The sequence below is a fragment of the Oncorhynchus nerka genome, linkage group LG5 (genome assembly GCF_034236695.1).
Source record: "Oncorhynchus nerka isolate Pitt River linkage group LG5, Oner_Uvic_2.0, whole genome shotgun sequence".
Lineage (NCBI taxonomy): Eukaryota > Metazoa > Chordata > Actinopteri > Salmoniformes > Salmonidae > Oncorhynchus > Oncorhynchus nerka.
Window position 1 is genome coordinate 64,977,716 of NC_088400.1, and position 16,071 is coordinate 64,993,786.

The 16,071-nt window shown below is 45.3% G+C and overlaps 1 protein-coding gene and 2 pseudogenes across 1 annotated transcript; 1 reads left to right on the forward strand and 2 right to left on the reverse strand.

Annotated features, from left to right (window-relative positions):
* Positions 1-446: 446 nt before the first annotated feature.
* On the reverse strand, positions 447-8,692 carry LOC115120221 (RCC1 and BTB domain-containing protein 1-like; annotated as a pseudogene).
* Positions 8,693-8,803: 111 nt separating this feature from the next.
* arl11 (ADP-ribosylation factor-like 11) lies at positions 8,804-11,080 on the forward strand. Its single transcript, XM_029649136.2, has 2 exons — positions 8,804-9,345; positions 10,328-11,080. The coding sequence occupies exons 1-2, from the start codon at positions 9,119-9,121 to the stop codon at positions 10,632-10,634; spliced, it is 534 nt and encodes a 177-aa protein (XP_029504996.1). The 5' UTR covers positions 8,804-9,118; the 3' UTR covers positions 10,635-11,080.
* Positions 11,039-13,489, reverse strand: LOC115120227 (emopamil-binding protein-like; annotated as a pseudogene).
* Between the last annotated feature and the right edge of the window lie 2,582 nt (positions 13,490-16,071).

Genomic DNA, 16,071 nt, shown 5'->3' on the forward strand with positions numbered 1-16,071 from the left:
GGACCTTTTCCAGATGTTCTTCCAGTTCAGGCTTTGGAGTTTTTAGGATTCCACACTTTTCCTTTGCGAAGAGATCTTTGACAAACTTAAAGGGGTTTTTATAGAACCGTGTTCTTGAGTGTACCTTCTTCCTACGAAGTTTCCTTAAGTTTTCCGCTCTTCGCAAGGTTGCCAGCCGACATTTAATGTCTGCTTGGAGTAGCATGAGACCTTCTCTCTCTGCATCAGAGGCCTTCTTCCACTGCTTCCTCAGCTGCCTTCTCTCTCTGACAAGTATCTCGATCTCCTGCTGTCTCCTAGATTTGGCTGGCAGGGGTGGTGTCTTGCCACTTCTCCTTTCGTTTACTCCAAAGCGCTCTTCTCCGTAGTGGTAGATAATGTCTCCCATCCTTTCAAGCTTTTTCTCTGCTGTTCCTACCTGTTGTTCCAAGATTTTTGTCAGGTCGTTGTTGATTGTTTCCCACTCTCTCTTTTCAACAGCTTTGGGCCACTTCACACTTGGTCTGTGCCCTTTGATCTTTTCCTCTTTTAGAGGTCTCTGTGGTTGGGTGAGTTCATCCACCGGCATTTCTGTGCTTGTGTTATCCTCCTCAGTTACAGGGGTGCTGATGCTCTGCGAACTTTGGTTTGCGTCCCGTCGCTGTGCTTCATTCGACTGATTTGACTGGCTGCTTCGTAAGAAGTACTGGTCAATGCGAGGTCCCTGTCTCTGCTCTCCCAAGCACCTTTTCCTCCCTTGATGGATCCTTAACCCCCTTGCCGATGTTACTCTCTCCCAACCACAGCTGCACACCTGAAGTGTGTGTCCTGCTGCTGTTATGGTTGTCTCATGTGCTGTGTTCCTACTCGTAGTCGTTTCCGTTCCTGGGTCCGTAACCGTGTGATCAGTCGTTGAGCCATCTTGCGCCCCAGCTCTCGCAGGCTCTAGGGGTATGTTCCTTTGTTGACTTTCAGTAGCACTTAGCGGGTGTCTCCAACATACTGAAACAGCGTCGGAGACTGCCAACATGGGTAGCTAGCCCATGACAGCCCCAGTGGGGTCTATAATAAGTAATAGTAAAAAATGTAGATGATATCTATTTTTGTAAGAATAAAAAAGTTCACACAGAGTAACAAGTTGTATATGGTCCAAATGTTTTGTTTTCTGTCTGGTAAAAGAACTGAAGAGTTGAAAACCAACTTCCTGCTCATTGTTGCATTGCATCACCATGTTCATCTCAAGTCTCGAGAATTAACGTGCCTGAATGAATAAATGACAAGCTCTGCTCTACTTGTCAGTACAAAGCATATTACAAGTCATATTGAAACTGTCATTTCCTCAAAACATCCACAGGCTCTGAACCATAAACACTGTCAAATATATTTCTGGCCAGCTACGTCAAACCCTTCAACAGTAGAGCAAAGTACACAACTTTGATGCAAAAAAATTTATAATAAAAATCTGCAAATCGGGGGGGGGGGGGGGGGGTTGACTGCCAATCACCTGCCACCAGACATTGTCAGGCATGTAACAGTGTCCATCTAAAGCTAGATCTATGGTCCTCTAATTAAACTGATGCTAAATGAGCAGTCTGATGCCATTTAGCAGGTTTGTAAACATGCAGTGACAGACAATGAACTTTGATGTCACTGTTTTGACTGGTAAAGGAACTTCCTCCCCACAGTGCCACCTGTCCGCGTGGAATATTAGGTGCACAGGCAGGGACTGGCTTTGGCGTCTTTGGCTGTGTAACTGGAGGTGAGCCATAGTCACCAGATGAACACGCCAGACATTGTCTCAATGGATTAATAATATGGCAATTTAGAGATCCAGGTTCAAACTAGCCATTTCCATGTTCATACCATTTCTTTCTTTGTCCTTTCTACCATGGCCAAGTAGTGTCAAGCCAAACCAGTTCATGCTAGCCCTTTCCTCGTCCTTCCTTCGATGCTGGTTAGTGGTCAGTCAGTTTTTGAAGGACCCACAGCGGCTGGCTCTGCAGATGAACTCTTTGAGCATGTTGCCATCGATCTGCCAGAAGGCTGCAGTCTGGGTCACCGCTGTCAGGTGGTTCACACAGAACTTGAAGCAGAACTCCTCCAGGTCCTACAGGGAAGCGATCACATCCAGTCACAGTATGAACACGGGTACAGTATACAGCAGGTCAACAACAAGCGTCCCAAAACCGGCCACCCCAAGTGATGTTTTTGGGCCCCCCTTAGTTTTGGGTCAGAAAAGACTAAAGTCACCAGGAATTCAGAAAAAAAAACAGTTTAACGTAAGGTAATCAAGGTATCTTGATTCTTTTCAAATAAAATATATTTTGGGGCTTAGTTGTATCCAATTTGTAGAGTACAACTTATTATAATTATGTTCCAGCACCCCAAACATCCGCTACGCATAAAAAACCAGCCCGCGGCTGAATATAGTTCCCTAGCCCTGGTATACAGTACCTAAATATGTATAAGATGGAATACGAGGTCATCTGACTAATATGTCCATAATGACACGGCTAACATCTCTCGTAGAAGGCAGCCTCAAGAAACTTGTGGTAACCAGTAAGCATCTGAGCGGTTAACCCTTAGTAGTAAAGTGGCTGCTCCACTGGATGTCATAAGGTGAATGCACCAATTTGTAAGTCGCTCTGGATAAGAGCGTCTGCTAAATGACTTAAATGTAAATGTAGTGACACTGTCACAGTGTGTCTCACCTCAGCGTCGTATCGCACGGCGGAAGAGAGCAGAGAGAAGGCGTTCTCCACGGTGATGCCTCTCTTGATGATGTGTTGACACAGACGTTTCAGATGGTTCTCACAGTAGGATGTGGCCAGGTCCAACAGGCCTGAAACAGAGACATAGTTCATACACACAGCGGCTTTCCTATGGATGGTCTTTAACTCAATAAAGTCATTTGTTTTGAGTCTGGGGCCCCGTATGGATCCTATACAGGATTCCTGCTTCAGTCCAACTCACCGATGGCGTCCTCTGGGGGCAGGTCTACGTTGTCAGTGTAGAGGAACTCCAAGAAGGAGCGGTAGACGGGGTAGGAGAACTGGTCGATCTCAATCACCTCCTTCATGTCCTCTGTCCAGTGGGAAGTGTTCACACCTGACAGAAACAATGATGGACACATGTTGTCGTGTTACGTCTATAGACAGGTTTTATTGTACCTGGTTGGTTCTATTGGAAAGGCTAAAACTAGAAAAGCTACATTACTTAAAATAAAAATGTGTGCGTGCGCTTGCTTCAGCAGTTTAAAAATATATATATATTTTTTTTTTAAACAAACATTTACATACCGGATCTTGAGCACAGCCTTGTGTACGTGGATGTATTTCCCGTCCACACTGAACTTGAGGTCGGCCGTCTCAGGGCTGTCGAACTCTTTCCTCAGAGACTGGGCCACAATCAGGAAGTCATCATGCTCTACGACGGAACACAACGCCTTAGCTGGGAATCATGGTGTGTGTGTGTGTGTGAGAGAGAAAGGGTTATCCTAGACCCTTGGTTAAGGGAACCTCCTACTTAAGATATCAGAAAAAGAAAAAAAAAACATTATAACCAAGTTACATACTGCACCTTTAAATAACATTTAATAAATGATGAAATTAACTCACCCATAGAGAGTAGCCTCCACATGACAGATGGCGTAGCGAAGCAGGCGAAGACGTCGTCAGTGCAGGAGAAGTGTGTGAGGTGTGGCAGCACGATGGACTGACCCCTACACTGGCCCCACATGTACACCTGGCCGCTCTGAGTCTTACAGGCAGATGTGTGTGTGGAGTGGCACGCCGCGATCTCCACTATCCTGCTGGGGGGGGGGGGGGGGAGAGTGTGTTACACACACACACACTCTACCAAGTAACGGTACTCTCCTGTGTCTTTTGACTGCAAAAATAAATTCTGTGATTCTTGAGTGCATTGTTTCTTTACACGTCTTCCTACTCTGTGCCACACCTCTTCAGTGTTTTTCCTTGTCCTTTTGCTGCCTATGGCGGGCCTCTCTCCTTTAAGATGAAGACAGGAAACACAAAAGAGAAGGAAGAATGACAGGACACTGCTGAAGTCGCTGGTGGTCCATGAATTTAACTAGATGGGATATACACTATATGTGCTAAAGTATCTGGACACCCCTTTGAATTAGTTGATTTGGCCATTTCAGCCAAATCAAATCAGTTGCCGACAGGTGTATAAAAATCGAGCACACAGCCACGCAATCTCCATAGACAAACATTGGCAGTAGAATGGCCATACTGAAGAGCTCTGCGACTTTCAACCTTGGCACTGTCATAGGACGCCACCTTTCCAACAAGTCTGTTTGTCAAATTTCTGCACTGCTAGAGCTGCCCAAGTCAACTGTAAGTGCTGTGATTATTGTGAAGTGGAAACATCTAGGACGGCTCAGCCGCGAAGCGGTAGGCCACACAAGCTCACAGAACTCGAGTGCTGAAGCGTGTAGTGCGTAAAAATAATCTGTCCTCGGTTGCAACACTCACTACCGAGTTCCAAACTGCCACTGGAAGCAACATCAGCACAATAACTGTTCATCAGGAGCTTCATGAAATGGGTTTCCATGGCCGAACAGCCACACACAAGCATAAGATCACCATGCGCAATACCATGCGCAATGCCATGCGCGTCAGCTGGAGCGTCAATTAACGTAGCAGTTTAGGAGTATTAGGTTAGGGTTAGCTAAAATATTATACTTTGACATCAATTTGACATAAACTGTATCCTTTTTAGCCATGACCGTATTCCATGAACACAGAAGGTTGCTGGTTTTATTGTGCCCTCTGTCTTGTAGCTTGATCTCAAGGCCAACCTGAGGCTCATTCAAGAGTGTTATGACATGTTACACAACATTCAGAGATAGAAATGAACATGAAAAATGCCCACGATCTATTCCCGAATTAAATCCCAATAACTGGTTTGCATGTTTTCAGTGAAAAGTTCATGCCTGTCAAGTGTCAAAACCATCTGTACCCCAGCCCACAACATAATGGCCCCCTCTCTCCCCTCCATTCTAGTTTTCCGTCATTGTGACAGGGACAATGTAAACTCAGAGACAGATTATTCCAGAACTGGTGCGTGAGCCAATGTTTGGACTATGCAGTGTTACCGTATGGACCCACACTGGATGGAATACAACAGAGAACACGAAGAGAAAAGAGAACTAACCATGGGTCTCTGAAAGATGACAGTTTCAACTGGGGCTTTTAGTGGGCAGTAGCAGCCACCAGAGCTACATCTCAATCATGTGAGTGTGTTATCTCCCTTACCTCTCCTTCTCAGCCATGATGTGTACAGGACTGAGCTGGTTGCTCTTGTTGCCAGTACCCAGCTGTCCGTAGGTGTTAGCCCCCCAGGCATACAGCAGGCCCTCGTCTGTTAAAGCCAGGGAGTGGGCGTAGCCTGACACGATCTGGAAGACAAGTCCTTAAGGGTTTTACACAGTGGGAGTGGACAGCAACAAGGCTCTGGGCTCAGTTCTGTTTTGTATTAGTTTGAGTTGAAGTAGACATGAGTAGACAATTCAGATAGAGACATACAGGTGGTAGTAGTGTACACTACTGTCCAGTCTTACCTGTAGTACACAGAGACCCTGGAGGGCTGCCAGGCGACAGGGGGTCAGCTGGTTACTGTTGTTGCCCACTCCCAGCTGGCCATTCCCATTGTAGCCCCAGCCAAACACCTGCAACACACACAGGCCACGGTAGTCAGCAATATCTTCCTTTATGTACATGTTGCTATATAACATTTTGCTTTGACTTTCTCTGGATCGTAGGGAACTATACAATATAAACCCATCCTTCCCAAGAGCTTGGTCTCTCACCTCCCCATTGTCGAGCACAGCCATGGAGGAGGTCTGTCCACAGGCGATGCCCATCACCACTTTACCCTGCAGGCAGTTGGTTACCCTGCGGGGGGTTGGCTGGTTGGCTGTGGCACCTGAGCCCACCTGGCCACAGTTGTTGTAACCCCACGCAAACACCTAGCAGATACAATCATATACACACCGACTGTCAACACTATACACAATCACACCTTGTGACTAGTGATCCTAGGTAACCATGATATTAGGTCATGTTGTAACTATCCCTTTACAGTGCTGAGTAACATATTTCAACACATCCAAGATAGCCCTAAATATCTACTTTTGGAAATCGTTAATAATTTCTACATTAACTTCAATCGTGTGTGAGACCAGGCCAGTGGGCCTGGGTTAGATGCAGCCAGCCTGGATACAGTGAACTGAGATAATACCTTCCTAACCTGCTGCTGGGACAAACATAAACCACTTAAAGAGACAGACAGCCAAGACAAGTGACCACTGATCAGCTCTGGTTAGAAACTTGAACCAGACAGGGTTCCATAGTCCACTCCACACACTGACAGGCTACACACAACCTCCACCAATACTCCACTCATGTTCATCAACAGTGTTTTTATTCTCTTAAACATCACGTACCTAGCAGTAGTACTGTAGCAGTAGCATTAAGACACTGACATCTTGAAACAGGCTTATTTCAGGGTTACAAGTGTATGTAAAAGGACTTCCCCTCTTCCCCTGTAAAAGTATTTCCCCTCACCTCTCCATCGTGTGTCAGGGCCAGAGAGTGATGGGACCCACAGGCCACTTGTGTTATTTTCTTGTTCTGCAGGTTGGTTGAAACCAGGATGGGTGACACACCCTGGTTGGTGGTCCCGTTGCCCAGCTGGCTGTATCCATTGTGCCCCCAGGCAAACAACTCTCCCCCTGAGAAACAAACGCACCAAAGTAACAGAGCTATTTAAGTAAGCTGCACAATTATATTATGACAATTATACTGGCTTTTGGTAAAGTTCTAGTAACGTGCCAACGTTGCCATTTGGTGGTGGTAAAAAAAGGTAAGGAAAGTGGGCACCATACCTTCTGTGGCCAGTAAGACGTGTGGTCCACTGCCATAGCTGAGACTGACCACCTTCTTGCCTTGGAGGAAGTCTAGTTTCTTAGGGACCATGGTGCTCTGACTGTCTCCCGTCCCCAGACAGTTACTGCAGTTCAGCCCAAACACCAACACCTACAGGGAGATCAGAGACAAAGATGAAGAGGAGAAGGCAGGGAGAGGATGCCATTACATGTAATTATATTTATTTAACCAAGAAACTCCACTCAGTAACCATTTCCACTGCTTTCCAGAGAGTTCTCTACTACATAAAAAACAATAAAGTTTTTCTATATAATCGAGACGCCCCCCAGTCTCACCTCATCGTCCTGGGTGATGTAGATGGCTTCGTTGGCCGAGGTTCCGAAGACACAGGCCTGCCTGATGCGGGAGACCTCCTGAGCCCCCAGCAGGGTGAAGAGGGGCCACTTCCCCACATCCACCATGGCTGGGTACCTCACTCTGGCTCTCCACGGTGGGGGGTTCGGGGTGAGGACGGGGGGCACAGGGGAAGGAGATGCAGGGGCTGTGAGGCCACCACTGTCCCCGCTAACACTGTTACAAGACAACCATCAAAGACAGACACAAACAAAACACTGTGTCTTAGTCTAAACCTCAGTGGTGAGGCACCCTGGTTTCAATGAAGGTATTCATAAATATGTTAATAAATTGCTCAAAGCAGTAAATTATACGTGACTTCAGGACTTTATAATGCCATCTCTGGATGCTCACGGTGATATCGACATGGTTTTAAATAGTATTGGACCATACAGACAACATGCAGATGGAGATGGAATGGCTACTTTATATGGCAAACGTTCCCATCCAGATCTTTCAACAGTCTCATACAGTTGGTTAAATAAATTGATGACTAGCTAGGTAGCTAACTAGGTAAGTACTGCAGAGCCAACGCATCTCTGGCCAGGCATTCTGTTGACCATTGGGATTACAGTCGTGAATCTCAGCCACAACAGATGCGGCATCCATTAGCCTCCTAGCTGGCTAACAGTAGTTAGCTTACCTTCTGCCAGGTAGCAAACTAGCTTGCGACATGGTAACGGTCACCTAACAGTAACTGGTCAAGCTAGCGATTCACTACGTTGAAGGCTGCACCCATGGCAGTCCGCCTTTGCTGTTTACAGTTCGCTGGCTATTTACAAAGCAAGCTAGCCTAGCTGGATAGATTCAGCGCTGACTAATAGCTAGCAAGCTGTAACGTTACTGTACCTAAAGCATCGCTCCATATCATCAAGAAAACTGAGGAGAGAAACAAGAAAGACACATTTAACCGCTCGACTATTAATTAACCTACCTCAAGTAAATATGATTTGAAAGCACGATTACCAGAATAAAGCTGTCACTTCGTTGTTGTCGTCGCTGATGTAAGGGTACCAAACGTATCAGGCAGCCGCTTTGAGTTTAGCGATAGTTTTGCGCTCGAGCCCCGTCCATATTGTTGGTCCAGATGGACACTAAAGACGACGTCATCATAGGCTGAAAGAAGGTGCGCTTGGTTTAGGTCATCGGCGGACAGAGTCCACGGTTGAGAAGATTTTAGGACACATGCGCCTAGCCTGGGTGCCAGTCCATTGTTCTCTTGCCAACTCCGAACGCAAGAAATGGGAATTAAGAATAGCCGTTTTCAGCCCGCTGGTGTTTAAAAAATATATTTTTTACCTACCTCAAGTAAATATGATTTGAAAGCTGCCATGGGTGCAGCCTTCAACGTTTAAAAAATATATTTTTTAAACATAGGCCCAATTAAAATAATAAAAACATACTTTCCTCCCTGTGGTAATAATCACCCCACTGCTTTCACCAATCAAACCCTAGATCTGCGCAATGAGGGAGGATGCGTTTTGAGTATAGAGAAACTGAGAAAGCCAGTTGGTACAGCCTCTAAAATAAGAATGTGAAAAGACTGGTTCTCATGTGACCATGTTTCTATTCTGAAACGCAAACTCAAGTTTTATTCGCAAGTGGGCACACCTGACGCTTTCACGCCTACTCCCAGACAAAAATACAAAAACTATTTAAAATCGAGAAGAGCCACTGGTTGCACATATCACCGAATCTCCTTTTGTTGATGTAAATCAGAGACTACCGAGGAAGACCCAACAAACTAACATTGTTCAGAAGCAGAAGTGGGACTGCCGTACTTCCTCTTTACCTTCTACCTCAGACCCTGCTTTGCCTAGCCAAGTGCGTCTGTCATGGGGCTGCTTCTATCCAAGAGGGCCATCAATAGGACTCCCACGGTTGTTCTGATGGGCCTGGGCTCATCTGGAAAGTCCACCCTGCTCTTCAGGCTCAAGACAGGGTTGGTGATGGATACTTCCCCCACCGTGGGCTTCAACGTGGTGACCCTGGATCTGAACAAGAAAACGGCCTTGACAGTGTGGGATGTGGGCGGACAGGGGGAGATGAGGGTCAACTGGAGGTGAGTTGTTGGTTCTGTGCTATTCTATTTCTATTTCAGCCCAGTACTACGAACATCTCATTCCACTAATCATAATGCCTGTTATTAGACTGAACAAAAAATATAAACAACAATTTACACTTTTACTGAGTCACAGTAAATCAGTCAATTGAATTAAATAGGCCCTAATCTATGGATTTCACATGACTAGGCAGGGGTGTGGGCCTGCGAGGGCATAGGCCCATCCACTGGGGAGCCAGGCCCAGCCAATCAGAAGGAAAAAAAATCCCTGCACAAAAGGGCTTCATTACAGACAGTTTCATCTACTGTCTGGGTGGCTGGTCTCAGACAATCCCGCAGGTGAAGCCGTATGTGGAGGTCCTGGGCTGGCGGGGTTATACATGGTCTGCGGTTGTGAGGTCAGTTATACGCAATTTCTCTAAAACAACGTTGGAGGCAGCTTATGGTAGAGAAAGGAACATTCAATACTCTGGCAACAGCTCTGGTGGACATTTATGCAGTTACCATGCCAATTTCATGCTCCCTCAACTTGACATCTGTGGAATTTTGTGACAACTGCACATTTTAGTGGCATTATTGTCCCCAGCACAAGGTACACCAGTGTAATGATCATACTGTTTAATCAGCTTTTTGATATGTCACACCTGTCAGCTGGATGGATTATCTTGGCAAAGAAGAAATGCTCACTAACAGGGATGTAAACAAATTTGGCTTTTTGTGCGTATAGGAAATATATGGGATCTTATATTTCAGCTCATGAAACATGGGACCAACACTACATGTTGAGTTTATATTTTTGTTCAGTGTAGTTTAATCAGGTGTGACAGTTAAAAGTCTAGAACAAATAATTGCACATTCTGTCTCCGGTCCCATGATCAGGTTGGTAGAGTACTGGAATAGAATAACCTTTTATCCTCAACTAATGACTTGCTAAAATTGCAATATCATTAGCTAGACACTACCCTAGTTCTATAATTGGCAGGTACTACCTGGAGGGCTGTAAGGCTATGGTGTTCGTGGTGGACAGTAGTGACCGGGCCAGTATAGGGGATGCTCAGAAGGCTCTGAAGAATGTTCTGTCCGACGTCAACATGAAGGGAATACCTCTGATGGTGCTGGCTAACAAGAAGGACCTCCCCAACACCATGAACATCAGAGAGGTGTCCAACCAGCTGGAGCTGCCCAGCTACAAAGACCGAGCCTGGCAGATCCAAGCATGCAGCGGCCTGAAGGGAATGGGGCTCCAGCAAGCCTTCCTCTCTGTGGCCAAACTCATCAAGAAGAGCTGAGAGGAGACACGTCAGTGGAGAAATCACTGTGTGAGAGACACTTGACAAGTCGGAGATACTGACCATATAGTGCACTACCTTAAAATAGAACAATAAAGTACCTCAGAAGTAGTGCACTATAAAGGGAATAGGGTGCCATTTGAAATGCAGATTATAACCAAACAATGATTGTGGAAGAGCCAGGATTCTCAATCCAATTATGAACTAAGCGCAGGATCCATTAGGGCATTTTGATTGTGCAATTAAAATGGTTGAGATTTAACATCACAGCAGTTAAATGTGCCTGCTAAGGGAGACTGGAGAGTATTGTTACACTTTGGAGATGTGGGGAAAGATAGCTAGGGAAACTAATATTTTTGTTTGCAGATACATCACTATTTATATTAATGATAAACTAATAAAACATGCTAAACCTAATGTAAATGTCTGTCTGCTAAATGGCATAATTTTTGTGTAGCCAGACCTTTCTGTGTAGTGGGTGTGCTAATGCCTATTATGTACATACAAAATGTCTATTGCTGCTTCTTCGGGGCTTGGTAGGAGAGGTGAAGTCATTTGAGTGACAGCCATGATTGTCACAGCAGCAGTCCAGGCACCACCACCCACACCCCATTGAAGAAGACCAGGTAGATCCATAAGTAGAGCCAGTGGTCTGATTTGAGGTTGGGGCTGCCTGCCAGCCAGTCTGGACAGAAGGTCACCCAGCCTCCGTACAACTCACACACACACAACGTGATCTGGACAAAGTGCCTGAAAACAAACAGACACCCGGAGGGCCAGACTGTGCAACAACAAGACAAGCTAAAAACACATGTTGACTATTGAGATTCAAAACAAACAATGACAAATTTACTTAGGCTGATAACCAACTTGCGCCCAGGCTATATTTTCCATGTATAGTGCATTAGGAAAGTATTCAGACCCCTTGACGTTTTCCACATTTTGTTACATTAAAGCAACATTCTAAAATTGATTAAATGGGGTGAGTTCTCAGCAATCTACACACAATACCCAATATTGACAAAGCAAAAACAGGTTTGACATTTTTGCAAATGTATTAACAATAACTGAAATATCACATTTACATAAGTATTCAGACACTATACTGAGTACTTTGAAGCACCTTTGGTAGCGATTACAGCCTTGAGTCTTCTTGGATATGCTACAAGCTTGGCACACCTGTTTTTCTCCCATTCTTCTCTGCAGATCCTCTCAAGATCTGTCAGGTTGGATGGGGAGTGTCACTGCACAGCTATTTTCAGAACTCTCCAGAGATGTTTGATCGGGTTCAAGTCCGGGCTCTGGCTGGACCTCAAGGAAATCCAGAGACTTGTCCCGAAGCCACTCCTGCATTGTCTTAGCTGTGTGCTTAGGGTGGTTGTCCCCTGATTGCTCAGTTTGGACGGGCGGCCAGCTCTAGGAAGAGTCTTAGTGGTTCCAAACTTCTTCCATTTAAGAATGATGGAGGCCACTGTGTTCTTGGCAAACTTCAATGCTGCAGAAAATGTTTGGTACCCTTCCCCAGATCTGTCACCATGACAATCCTGTCTCAGAGCTCTTTGGACAATTCCTTTGAATTTTTTTGGCTTGGTTTTTGCTCTGACATGCACTGCCAACTGTGGGACCTTATAGACAGGTGTGTGCCTTTCCAAATCATGCCCAATCTATTGAATTTACCACAGGTGGACTCCAATCAAGTTGTAGAAACATCAAGGATGATCAATGGAAATAGGATGCCTCCAGAGCTAAATTTTGAGTCTCATAGCAAAAAATCCTTACATAAATAAGGTTTCTTTTTATATTTAATAAATGTTTTAAAAATTTTAACCTGTTTTCGCTTTGTCATTATGGGTATTGTTTGTAGATTGAGGGGAAAACAGTATTTAATCAATTTCAGAATAAGGCTGTAACAAAAGGGGTCTGAATACTTTCCAAATGCATCTATGTATATGGTAATAGGTCATTCAACACATCACATGCTGAAGACAGACCCTATAAAAATGTAAATTGTGACTTGCTAATGGGATGTAAACACTTGTTTGTGTAATGGGACAATTCTAAATATAATAATTAGTGTTCTCTATAAAGAAATATGGTACCAATATAGAAATGAATGGCATAAAGCATGAGAAAAGCCTGACCATGAAGCATATTTAGTACCAGTGTTCCTACCTGTAGTGTTTGTCCTTGACGATGGCATAGACAAGCACCAGCGCCAGGATGCCATCCAGGACGACCGTCAGCAGCTCCAAGGAGACGATGGTGGGGTCAGAGTGGAGCCAGCGCTCATCTGCCTTTCCATACTCCTTCCCTACATGGACAGGATATCTGTTAGAGCAGTATCTCAATATATTCCCGGGGGACCCCAGGGCCAGAGGGTGCATGTTTTTGTTCTACTCCAGCACTAACAGTGATTGATACTCCATTTCTGTATATTATTCATTTTAACACTATGTCCACTGATGTGCTTTGGAGCCTGGTTGTGGGGAGACATCTCAAACACACGCACCATTTGTTAAGTTCAATACACAGTACTATAAATTATTTTGTTTTTTTACATTGCACAGGTAGCCTACTTAAAGTTCAGCAAAAATATTGTCTGAAGTCACTTGTTGGAACCGTGGCAACATGTACACCAAGCCTTCTTACTCACATCACACACTCACCAAGGTAATGTGAACAATTGCGTGGTAGAAAAGCCACACGAGCACCCATCTATCAGTTCCAGAGCATTTTCGTCCCCATATCTGCGCGAGGATGTAACCCACGACGAACTGAGCGGCGCAGGCCAGCAGAGAATAAACCATCACGGGAGTAAAGAGAGATTGGACTTCTTTAAACGCCGCTGATACCATTTTTCACAGAAAACTCGACTCAAACCATGCAAATTACTCTTTGAACTTGAACTATTGTCTCGTCCATAAAGCTAGATAGAGGACTCATCTTTGTATCTGTGACATTACAGTGTCTGCCTGCCCTGCCGATGCTGTCAATCTCAATTTTGAAGTAGTACATTTTCTTCTTCATGATTGGCTGATCCATCCTGATGACCCGGTTGGACATGACGCTAACAGAGTCACCAGGCGGGATCATTCAATGAAGTTGGAAGTCCCACCCAGTTGATTTCATTACAATGGTGGAAGCCCTCAATGGCACTTCCCATTCTAATACACTGCTCAAAAAAATAAAGGGAACACTTAAACAACACAATGTAACTCCAAGTCAATCACACTTCTGTGAAATCAAACTCTCCACTTAGGAAGCAACACTGATTGACATTAAATGTCACATGCTGTTGTGCAAATGGAATAGACAACAGGTGGAAATTATAGGCAATTAGCAAGACACCCCCAATAAAGGAGTGGTTCTGCAGGTGGTGACCACTTCTCAGTTCCTATGCTTCCTGGCTGATGTTTTGGTCACTTTTGAATGCTGGCGGTGCTTTCACTCTAGTGGTAGCATGAGACTGAGTCTACAACCCACACATGTGGCTCAGGTAGTGCAGCTCATCCAGGATGGAACATCAATGCGAGCTGTGGCAAGAAGGTTTGCTGTGTCTGTCAGCGTAGTGTCCAGAGCATGGAGGCGCTACCAGGAGACAGGCCAGTACATCAGGAGACGTGGAGGAGGCCGTAGGAGGGCAACAGCCCAGCAGCAGGACCGCTACCTCCGCCTTTGTGCAAGGAGGAGCAGGAGGAGCACTGCCAGAGCCCTGAAAAATGACCTCCAGCAGGCCACAAATGTGCATGTGTCTGCTCAAACGATCAGAAACAGACTCCATGAGGGTGGTATGAGGGCCCGACGTCCACAGGTGAGGGTTGTGCTTACAGCCCAACACCGTGCAGGACGTTTGGCATTTGCCAGAGAACACCAAAATGGGCAAATTCACTGGCGCCCTGTGCTCTTCACAGATGAAAGCAGGTTCACACTGAGCACATGTGACAGAGTCTGGAGACGCTGTGGAGAACGTTCTGCTGCATGCAACATCCTCCAGCATGACCAGTTTGGCGGTGGGTCAGTCATGGTGTGGGGTGGCATTTCTTTGGGGGGCCGCACAGCCCTCCATGTGCTTGCCAGAGGTAGCCTGACTGCCATTAGGTACCGAGATGAGATCCTCAGACCCCTTGTGAGACCATATGCTGATGCGGTTGGCCCTGGGTTCCTCCTAATGCAAGACAATGCTAGACCTCATGTGGCTGGAGTGTGTCAGCAGTTCCTGCAAGAGGAAGGCATTGATGCTATGGACTGGCCCGCCCGTTCCCCAGACCTGAATCCAATTGAGCACATCTGGTACATCATGTCTCGCTCCATCCACCAACGCCACGTTGCACCACAGACTGTCATCAGGAGCATGCCCAGGTGTTGTAGGGAGGTCATACAGGCACGTGGAGGCCACACACTTCTGAGCCTCATTTTGACTTGTTTTAAGGACATTACATCAAAGTTGGATCAGCCTGTAGTGTGGTTTTCCACTAATTTTGAGTGACTCCAAATTTGATGGGTTGATACATTTGATTTCCATTGATAATGTGTGATTTTGTTGTCAGCACATTCAACTAATTAAAGAAAAAAGTATTTAATAAGAATATTTCATTCATTCAGATCTAGGATGTGTTATTTTAGTGTTCCCTTTATTTTTTTGAGCAGTGTATATATTTTGGGCCACTTAGAGGCCTCTATCATTCTCTATGGTCTTGTACCAAATGGTTTCTGTAGTCGTCTTCCCCCTGGCCCAGTGTCACGCTGTGAGAAGTACATGGCTGGGCCCTCCTAAGAGAAAATGAAGGGGAAGCTGAAGTTGGTGAACCAGAGGCGAAGCGAGTTTCGACTCCGCCCAAAATGTCCGCGTGAAAATAAGCAGACGTATAAGCAGACCAAGTGAGGAGTTTTTGTATGGGGGGGGGGGGGGACAGACAACAGCAATGTGTCGAATCTAGTGAAGATAAATTGCCATTTTGATCAAATATAAGTTTCATAATACTTATGTTATTAAGAGTATACTGACGTGTCCTGCACGTAAGTCGCTCTGGATAAGAGCGTCTGCTAAATGACTTAAATGTAAAAAAAATTATCGGTTGTGCAAGTTCACACGGGTCTCTGCACTCTCATTGGCTAGAATGTTCCCACCTGCCGCATGCCTTTCGCCTTTGAGAAATTGTAAGAGCAGTCAGTCAACCATCTTGCCACACCGATTGTAGAATCAACCAGGGAGAGTCAGGAATCAGGACCTCGGACAGCGATTGACAATAGTATAAATAAAGCATAGTATATTTGACTAGTCAAACTTTTTATATTGTTTGTATATCGTATTTTACAGTGGTGTAAAGTACTTAAGTAGTCTTGGGTATCTGCACTTCACTACATTCCTAAAGAAAATAAATGTACTTTTTACTCCATACATTTATCCTGACACCCAAAAGTACCCATTACATTTTGA